Raw genomic sequence first — 10,481 nt, 5'->3', positions numbered from 1 at the left:
ATCTAATATTGGCACTATTTTAAATTTAATTTAGATAATAAAGGATTGTTAATATTTACAGTTAATTCATTTACAAAGGTGGCCGTCCGGTTCTTATATCAAATTTCAAACATGACTTATATATGTCATTATCAGCGTATGACTTTACGAAATGTTGAAATGGGCCGTTGCATTTGAATAGAGATGACCTACCCAACTGTCTATCAATAAAAAAATATCGGCGTGATTTCTGATTGAATAAATCACTTATAAAATTCATTTAGTGAAGGTTGTAAAGAACTCAAAGCAATAAGAGAGCTTTTATGACTTTTTTGTATTTAAGGAGGTAGGTTACCTTGTTGCAAGGGTAAATTCAAATTAGTTGAAATGCAGCATTATTTTGTATTTCGTGTAATATGAAGTTTTAACTGCTACAATTTCAATTTCGTTTGTCCCTGTCCCTTCAAGTTCAATTTTTATCCAGGTTTGAAGAACATGACCCTCCAAAGGTATTTCATATTGAAAGAAGAAGGAAAATACGGATATTTAACACTTTTCAGTGTATTTTAGTTTCATTGATATCCGTAGAAGTCTGCATAATTGATAATTTTACTAGTATGCACGTTAGCTTTCTAATATAAGCTTAAAATGTATATGTCGCGGGGCTCGTGTTTCCATGGTAACGCATTTTCTCTCATTTTTAAACAACTATGTATAAAAATAGGGGTTTTCGACGGCTTCAGTGCCATTCTGTTAGTGACCAACATGGAATATTTGAGTAATATTATTAGCAAAATACCAAGCACTTTACATGGTACCCTATTTTTCTTAAAGTTTAAAGTAACCATGGCAACAGAGATGTTTAAAATAGCTTATATCTTGCTTTTTGTCGTAATTTCTTATAAAAAATATTGAATAAGATTATCTTTCTAGTTGATTTAGCTTTAAAACATATAATTTCTAACGTTAGTAATATTTTCGTGTTATTTGCATTTATTTAAACAAATTTCACAGCTTAGAATACTTACAGCAGTACCCCTCGTCTGGCATTTTTAATGGAAAAATCGTTAAGCATGCTGCTATTATTCTCATAGATATTGTTGAAATGAAAATAAAAAGCCGAAGCTGTGTTTTTTTAAATAGACCAGTGTCAACGCTTTTGAATTTTACATTTAGATACATAGATGACGGGCTTCGTTTCCATGGTAACATCAATTCAATTCAAGAAACCACAATTTTCTACTGAAATTTGAACAATTTAAGATCTTACTTTTAGTATATATGTAACAAATTATCAACGGAACCTGAAAAATAGGTATTACAAATCAAACTGCGAGATTTTTTATTTGAAAATGGCCGTAACAAGTAACCTTTCACCCAACTATATTCCAAATAACATTGGTTACCATCATCCATTTTCTTACATTCCGCATAACATTTCGATATAACTACATAAAAGAAGCAAAATATTGATTATTATTCATAGCAAAAGACCCATAAAAAAAATTCAGCAAATAATGGTTATTTGAAAATAGTTAAAATAAAGAAAATGCACAGAATTACGTACTTTCAAGATAAAAGCTATTAATTTTGCGCGGTAACTGACACGTAACGTCATGACGTCAATGACGTCATTTTAAGACAACATTGTTTTGAAGCGTTTCTGTGGCAATTTATTCGTTATTTCTGCATTATTAAACCATAAAGCATCAGATCGAAGACAGGTTCATGATTTGTTTTCAGAAGACTGAATATACAAACACATTTAGTTTGTCGTAAACGTCGTCGTAAATCGTCACGTTAGCTTCCGGTTGGACATGCGCACATACAAATATGAAGGTAGCCTACCTCCTTAAGAACAGGATAAATAATAATGGAGCATCTGTCGCGCCTTTTAATGTAAGTTTTTTGTTATCTATAACTGTTTAGTGATTTCCGATTACAAACTTACAACTGTTTTGCCTTAAATTCAATTATATTAAAGTGTCTAATGTAAAATTTAACTCGAGAATGGACCTTTCTCACTACTGATTCAATTTTCCCTTGGCATTTCAAAGCTCATCAAACGTTGACCTTTTTCTGGGTGTTTCATGATTAAAACGATGAAAATTATGGACTTTGGTGAAACAGGCCACCGTCCTATCTTCTGTTCTTCCTGACAGGCTTATAATAACAACTGCATAAATAATCTGTTCGTAAAAGTCGCAACAAAACAAGCTTTAACAAAGGTAAACGTCGCAGAGATGATGATGCTTTGTGAATGTAAAATAAGAATTAGACTGAAAGTAACACCAGATTCATTGTTATGTAGAGATATACATCTATGAAGCATCTCTGTTATGGCAGTAAACTGGTTAATTTTGCAAATATTTAATCTGTTAAAGAAGCAAATTTAAATGAACAATAGTTGACATGTGACCATTTTTCAGAACGTTTCATCAATGACTAGAATTACATGCGGTAGGTTAGGAAAAGGTCGAGGACTAAATGAAATGAAGTTAAATTGGAATGGGTTGAAGACAGGGTGAAACAGCTAAGGCTATCTCGTACCACAACAAAATATCGACGCAGCTGAATATATTCCTTAAAGTATCAACTTTTCACATCGGCACTAAAGAAAAACTTTATAGTTCCAAATGTTAAGAGTGTTGAATCGGAAAATTTTTACTGCAATGTTTCCCAAAACTGTAGCACTTAATATAAACAAAATCTGAATTCTCTCTTTCAGGAATGTTTTTGAACATCTTCTGTTAGATAGAATTCAGATTTTATTTTTTAAGTGTTACATACATATTTGTTGTGTTTAACCAATAATCGGTTAATGTACACAAATTTCTTTTATAAAATTAGTTAATTTCAATCATGATAATTATGCTCACGTCGGGGTCAGTGCGCACGGGGGCTGACATAACAAATTTACATATAATGATCATTGCTCAGCATGATAGTTCAATTTTCAAATACTATTTGAGCCGCGCCATGAGAAAGCCAGCATAGTGCATTTGCGCCCAGCATGGATCCAGACCAGCATGCACATCCGCGAAGTCTGGTCAGGATCCATACTGTTCGTTTTCAAAACCTATTGCAATTAGAGAAACTGTTTGCGAACGGCATGGATCCTGACTAGACTGCGCGGATGCGCAGGCTAATCTGGATCCATGCTGGTCGCAAATGCACTATGTTGGTTTTCTCATGATGCGGCTCATTTATTCTTTTAATACATAAAACTGCTGTTCTAGTCACTTTTTATGGATATTTCAACAGAAGAGAAAAGTGTGTTAACAGAGAGATTCTCGCGATCACATGCTGTTAAAACATATTTTTATATATGCGCGTTTCCCAAAACGGATAATTCAAATGGAAATGACGTCAACGTGAAAACACAACTCAGACATTTCCGTGTATTTCATGGAAATTTAATGACATTGAAGGAGAATGTGTTCATCCATTAATGTTGTTTTTTTTTATTCTTTCGCGTTTTTAATACTAGAAAAGCGTTAGCGCAAGCTCATTTCGTGTTTCAACATCTTCAGAATCCCCGGAGATACGTTGGTACCCTCACATGAAGGATGTTAGATTAGAAGTTTGAAGCAAATTGTATTCAGATAAGGTGTATCTGAGCATCTTTGAATCCTTTCCTTCATAAAGTGTATGAGAAGCTGAGCTCACAAAATTTCAACACTATGGCCTATTTTGTCAAATTAAGAAAGGATCAAAATTCTAGAATAAATAGCCACAGAAAAACGTCCAAAATTATTATAGTCATCTTCACATAAAGGTCCTTTATCTGTGAATCTTTCAAGCATATCCTTTCAACAGTTTTAGAGGAGTTGACACATAAGATTTTTTTTCTGTATTCTGTATAGCATACTTATCAAATGGTCATAACTGAGGTAAAAATAATCACAGAAAAAAATCCTTCCTTAATAGTCATCTACACATCAAGCTTGTTTATCTGTGAAAGTTTGAAGCAAATCAGGCTAATAATAGTGTAAGAAGAGTTGTACCCACAAGATTTCGGGACGTACGGACGGATGGACGTACGGACAGCAGCAACGCTATATGCCCTTACATGAATGTAGGGGCATAAAAATGTATGAATACAGATCATTAATGAGCCACGCCATGAGAAAACCAACATAGTGCATCCGCGCAGTCTGGTCAGGATCCATGCTGTTCGCTTTCAAAGCCAATAGTAATTAGAGAAACTGTTAGCGAACAGCATGGATCCTGACCATACTACGCGGATGCGCAGCTGGTCTGGATCCATGCTGGTCGCAAAGCCACTACGTTGGTTTTCTCATGGCACGGCTCATTTGTTCAATACTTTCTGTATTCTATGTTCCATTCTTTCGATATACTCCCCTAAACTTAAACAGTTGAAATGCATATTTACTACTAGTATAAGACAGATGAGTAAATTAAAGAAAAAAAAATTGGAGTATACAATTACTTAATTTATGAATATATGATGTAAACTGATGAAAGTTCTTAAATATACGATAACTATGTAAGAAGTTCCAAATTCAAAAATAAATTTGCGAGGCACAAATAGCTGTCATACCGACTTTTTGAGGTTTTGCAAGAATGCATTGGAGATATTTGAAATGAACTGTTTGATAGCAAAATAGTTTTAGGCCTGCGTATCAGACCAAAGCCAAAATCTTCACAAAAATCACTATGTGACTTACATTTATACCCACATGTGAGTAGGCATTTCTACTTTACGAATTTTAAACGCAATTAAGAGTGACTTATATTGCTATGTCCTAAAATGAAATTTAAGTTCAGAGTGACGTTAGGTGTGCATTTTCAAAATCGTTCAATGTGCATTATAGCTAAACATAAATAAATTGAATAGTATGATAAAATATCAAAATGTTATTATTATTATTGCGACACTACTAGTTGGTGCGTGTGAACGTGTGCGCGTGTTTGAGTGAGTGAGGTCGGGAATATTTATTGTCAAGTCATGTGCCTTGCGATAATAAGTAACTTCATGTTTAAGGGATTTTTTTTTTTAGCAGGGCTGGGAGGCTATGAAAATTTGTAACTGGATCCATATATGAACACATTTGCATTGTTGAAATTAGTGTAATTATACATACATTGTGGTAGTTGCAATCGGAATGTTTATGAAATAAACAGAACATAATAATAAGATATGTGCAAATTTTACCTCTGTGTATTGCGAAAACAATGTTTCTAAAAATAGACACGGTTTCCATACTTTTTGGAGCAACTTAAGATGTACAAAATCTTGCTGTTTTACACTTTTGCTGAAATGAACGTGTTTCATCGTTTTTATAATAAATACAACGGCTTTGTCATGCTGCAGTAAAAGTGCTTAAATTAAATACTTTCGGAAAAGAATCCCATGTCAAACATAGAACAAGTGAAGACTGGATTTGAACGTTTTGTGTCTTATGCACTGTCCTTCAGTAAAAGCCTAGTATTCTTCGTCAATATGGATAGCCGGTGACAACTAGAAAAAAGCTTAGAGAAGCACACGCCGCAGTCAACGCTCAGTCAAAATAAAAGCAGTAAAAATTCCGACAATAGTGGAATTTTGATTCGTTTTGTACATGTGACAGACATAGCATAAGTAATAAGAATTGTTCGTATGCAGTGGTTTATTGGCAACACTGTCTGACTATGAAACAAGGGATCGTGAGAACTTAAACCTGCTCATTGGCAGGCTTTCAACAATATTGGGAACATCTAACAATGCGTTTTTATTTAACAGATAATAGTACATGATAAAGTCATGTTCTAAAAATGTCAGTACCCTTCCTTTAAAAGATTTGATTACGCTAACATCATGAGCTTCCCGCCACAAGTATTTCTTTTGTTCACGTTAGGTATGAATTATAGAATATATTCTTTTATTCTATAAAGAGGGTATCAAATGAAATGCCAATGATAGTGTAACGTTTGCAGGTGTTTATTTCATTTAAATGCTAGCTCATGGTAAATGTGCTGAAACGAGACCGTTATTTTTTTTTATTGTTACAGTTGATGTTAGATTAATATTTGGCCATTCAGCTATGGCATCAAGCCCTCCTCTTCTTACAACAGATGAAGAGGATGAGTACACTAATTCTGGAAAAAGCAACTTCCAAAGGGCGTATGTAAAAGGAGGAGTAGTAACATCCCCAAAAGGCACACGAAAGGAGAAAGATGGCGTTTTTTCTAGATTGAGTGGGAGGGCTTTAGACAATCAGAAAAAGATAAATGTAAAACTAGAAGATAAAATCGCAGTCTTGAAAATCAAATTACAAAATGAAGTTCAGGTAAGACAAGACAACGCGTGCGCTGTTATTTATAATGGTTGCGTTTTACATTGCAAAAAGATCTTCTTATAAATTTTATTAACTGACTGTATACAATAATCGTAATATATAACTGTAGACAGATAGGCACGATCAATTAGTGACAACAATATCAATTGATTTAAATCATTATCTGGTGAACATTTGTTTGAGATGTGCACATATCTAAAACTGGACTTTTTTATTATGACATTCACACATTTAGATTTTCATTTTATTGCGAATATTGCGAGTAATACTTAAGATTGTGTGCGTGCTTGAAAATACTATGATGATGTATTTCTGTCTTTTCAATCTTGAAGAATCGGTTGGATCAGGAAAGAAAACTACACACTATCGTGAAAGATTGCAATAAGATTCAGCTTGGAAACGGAAATACAATGAAGATACTTGAGTACGACCCGGACAGGGAAGATCCCATTCCATTGTTGAAACAACTTATGCAGATAAATAGAGAAGCTCATGATGAAATCGTTCAAAAGTTCACAATATCAGAAAGCAAGCTGGAAAAAAATAGTGTAAGATAAACATTAAATGACAACAATATTGGCCGGTCAAGAGTACGAACTACAAAAACATTACTTTTGTACTTTATTGTTAATGATTATATGTTAGCACATGTAGCTGTTTAGCTAAAAATCAGATACCGTAGACTTCTGAATTACAATTCACTAAATTACAAAACGTATTTTTTGTTTTAATCCATACAATTAGCATGTGTCTACTATGATTCCAGAAATATCTGCAAAAGATTCATTCGGTGGTACTGCAGTTAAGAGAAACTAGGTCACCTAGTACCGAACATCAAAAGATGGAACAACTAAAAGAAATGGTGGAAATACCAACAGAAAACGATGACTTCTCCTCACTCGAAAAAGCCTTTGAAGGTCTGAAAGTAGATGAAGGAACCAACAGTTTCGCAGATCTCAACGATGGTGCAAAACGAGGCATTAGGATCATTTTATATAAGTTTGGTACGTATAATTATAATTACACATTTTTGGCAATCAGTAACTCAGCTTTTACGATATAACCTAGAGAAAGATATAAAACTATGTTGTTGTTGTTGTTTTTCAGGATCAATTACTCGACAAGCATTTGCAAATGAACTAGGCCTACGGCTTGAAAAACAGCACAGAGCAGGAGAAGAGTCACTTGACGAAGATTCTTGTGCATCGATTATTCTAGGCTGGTTGAAGAAACATGACAACTATGTTCCTGAATTGCTTGATATTTTAAAGGGTATTGAAAATCAACTCATTCGAGGTAAATATTTACGTTTTATAAGTAACAAATCGATCCTGCAATTTCTTTCTTCGAAATTAATGTTTCATTTGAAGATCGAGCTGCAACTTAACACTCCTTGTATTATTTTTACCACTTTTACTAAGTTAGATTTGTGTTAATTGACTTTTTGAGCGCGTGACACAGTGACGTTGTGATAAATGTTTGGGTGGACTGGAGGGCTTATGTCCGAATGATAGCAATATTGGACTGTTGGCTCCAATTTCCTTGCCATATCGTGCCTTAGAGGAAAAAGTCGAGAATCAAAACTGATCAATACCGATAGTGCGCATCAGCGATTTTTGATCTTAAAGGAAGGAAAGTATACACGAACTAAGTTTTGTTTCTTAGTTAATAGTCATTAAAATTAATTACACATTTATACGTGAACCATTTCTTTCCACAGCTTCGATGGGAGAACATAAAGAGCAGACATTCGCAAAATGCTGCGACACAGGGAGAGATGTCCATGTCCAACCTGTGATAAGTAAGCCCATTTTTCTTCAAAGGAAACGTCAAATTGGCGATTCTGTCCTTTCTCTTAAGTCTAACAGAAGTGATGTTAGCGAAACGTTTGAGAGATACGCTAGCGAAACCATTCAAAAGGCAGCAGATTTTCCTGATGTTAGACCAGACACAGATGCATATTTAAGCGCTATTTACATGCTACTCATGGATAACACCAGAACCTTAAATACTATTGACGAGAAAGTTAGTTCGACGGACGACAAAGTAAATGTTGTTCGCGCCTCCAAGAATGATCCAGCGGAAGACGAAACAAATGGCTCGACTAAAGATGTAGAAATTGGAGAAGATGAAGAAAGTGAGAAATATGTGTGACTAACATGTTATATTTTATTCTTTCTAGTTGATTCCTGAAATATAACGGTAGATTATATTAATTTTGTACATTATTTGTTTCATACAAGATTTGCATTTTATATTGTTCTCTATTACTACACAGGTGCGCGAAAGAATATGTACTATAAATGCTCACAATTGTCTTTTTTTTCCAAAATGACATACATTTTGTCCCCATGTTTGTGACGTTTCTAAATGCGGGTAATGTTACGGGCATAAAACTGTTATGATTTTTTAAAAAAATTGAAAGAGAAAGAAACAAGTATCATATATAATATCCTCCACATTTTCAGTTTAAAGCATATGTATGTTACATAACTTTGCTTTGTACAGATATTGCTTTGATTGTTTGTATTACATGCAAGATCGAAATATATTTCACCAGTGAACACCCGGTATGATTATCATAATATCAATGACACACAGGTATAATGAAAACTTTGGTTTTCACTCGGTGAAAGACATTCCGATCTTACACTGAAACAAACACAAGTCCCCTATATCAGCCTCCACTAAATTCTACTATATTTCATGAATTTAGTATGTATATGTTACCTCAGTATATTTGCTTGTTGCAGATAATGCTTCTGTTGTAGGCACATGTCACTTCTTTTTCACAAGCTATATGTATTTATATCCTTAACTATATGATAATAATATGTTATTACTGGTTCAGTCCTGGTTCTATATCTTTTATTCGTTAGGCCTACCTCATGGAATTCCTTTATTTCGACACATAAATTGCTTCAGCATATTGCGAAAAGGGACAGTTTTGTGGTTCAGTTATACATGTTGTAAATTGTTCATAAATAGCCAGTTTATATTATCATGCTAACATTTACATTCCAACCTCTTTTCGTCAATTTATTAACACGTTTTTGTGAATATGCTATTTTCCTATGCATTGTTATCATGTTTTAACTCAGATAAGCTAATGTGTTACTTATTGACCATACTATTCAAATAAAATCATTTATTTCAAAGTTCGTTTGTTCTACTTTACTACTATGGGGCATATAGTAACGGATGTTGTTTCATTGAGTTTTGAACACAACATTATATCTTAATTATATAAAGACATATTTTTAATCAGAGTTCAGCAGAAATTCTACATGCTTTATTTTTCTACGACCGTAATGGTAAAGTTATGGATTAAATATCACGTTTGATATTTTCTTGTTCAAGAAGGAGAAATATATTTTCATTCTTAAACCTTAATTGTCTCTTTTAATTCAACATATTTCGATATATTTATAAAGATTAGCTTACGTTTAAACGTTTAAGATATCCAAAATATTCGAACTATTTGTCATTTTATTTGAATATGCAACGTAGTGAAAATTTGATATAAAAGAGAAAGAAATTAACTGCCGAGTTTGAAACAGTACAAATAAGATATCAATCCATTAAACCGATTTATGATTTTTGACAGTTTATTGACAGTGCTATCTGTTTAAACAAAACTGATACTATATTTAAATATCACCAACCGCCCTAAAATATGTTTTGCACGTTTGAAAAAAATATTGTTGGACACATATAAGTCTTACGTTTTGTATGAAAGACTCAACGTCAATCTTATGTTCTTGTCAAAGACCCATGAACAGTCCTACATTTGTGTTAAGCATTTCACATGTTTCCATTTTACATGGCTATAAGCTTGAAACGCCACCAAAGTTGAATACATGACTGTATATTTTTATTTAAATGTGTAATATGGAACTGCTTTTAATAATAGTTTTTTTAGTTTGACTGATTTAGTGATTCTTTTAACGTTAGCAAGATGGCTATTCTACTTCAAACTACCAAACCTAGATCTAACGCTAATGATGGTAAATTTGCAACGAATTCAGGCAAGGTTTGAAAGAAAAGGGTATAAGGATATATGAAAATTGTTAAAGCTGCTCTCTAAGTAAACAATTTACGTGTTTAGAGTTATGACTCTTCGAAGTTAAAAGACAGTTGTAAAGCGCAATAAAATGCATGCCTGTCAATGTTTTTAAATAAATACAGCTTGACCTAACA

The 10,481-nt window shown here is 33.4% G+C and overlaps 1 protein-coding gene across 2 annotated transcripts; it reads left to right on the top strand.

Moving 5' to 3' along the window:
- The first annotated feature begins 212 nt into the window (after positions 1-212).
- LOC123546535 (uncharacterized) lies at positions 213-9,439 on the top strand. 2 transcript variants are annotated; one of them, XM_045332897.2, is made up of 7 exons: positions 213-322; positions 1,837-1,878; positions 5,995-6,272; positions 6,614-6,829; positions 7,048-7,285; positions 7,389-7,577; positions 8,002-9,439. In XM_045332897.2, the coding sequence occupies exons 3-7, from the start codon at positions 6,027-6,029 to the stop codon at positions 8,433-8,435; spliced, it is 1,323 nt and encodes a 440-aa protein (XP_045188832.2). In that variant the 5' UTR covers positions 213-322; positions 1,837-1,878; positions 5,995-6,026; the 3' UTR covers positions 8,436-9,439. The 2 variants fall into 2 exon arrangements, with proteins under 2 accessions (XP_045188832.2, XP_045188831.2); XM_045332896.2 differs by lacking the exons at positions 213-322; positions 1,837-1,878 and having other exon boundaries at positions 5,901-6,272.
- The last annotated feature ends 1,042 nt before the right edge of the window (positions 9,440-10,481 follow it).

Source organism: Mercenaria mercenaria, chromosome 3 (assembly GCF_021730395.1).
Source record: "Mercenaria mercenaria strain notata chromosome 3, MADL_Memer_1, whole genome shotgun sequence".
NCBI lineage: Eukaryota > Metazoa > Mollusca > Bivalvia > Venerida > Veneridae > Mercenaria > Mercenaria mercenaria.
Note: the sequence above shows the minus strand (reverse complement) of the source record. Positions and strands in the feature narration are given on the sequence as shown.

Coding starts and splice junctions, on each gene's coding strand:
- LOC123546535 (XM_045332896.2), top strand. CDS start 5,937: ATGCTAGCTCATGGTAAATGTGCTGAAACGAGACCGTTATTTTTTTTT. Junction 7,286..7,388: donor GATCATTTTATATAAGTTTG/GTACGTATAATT, acceptor GTTGTTTTTCAG/GATCAATTACTCGACAAGCA. Junction 7,578..8,001: donor TGAAAATCAACTCATTCGAG/GTAAATATTTAC, acceptor TTCTTTCCACAG/CTTCGATGGGAGAACATAAA.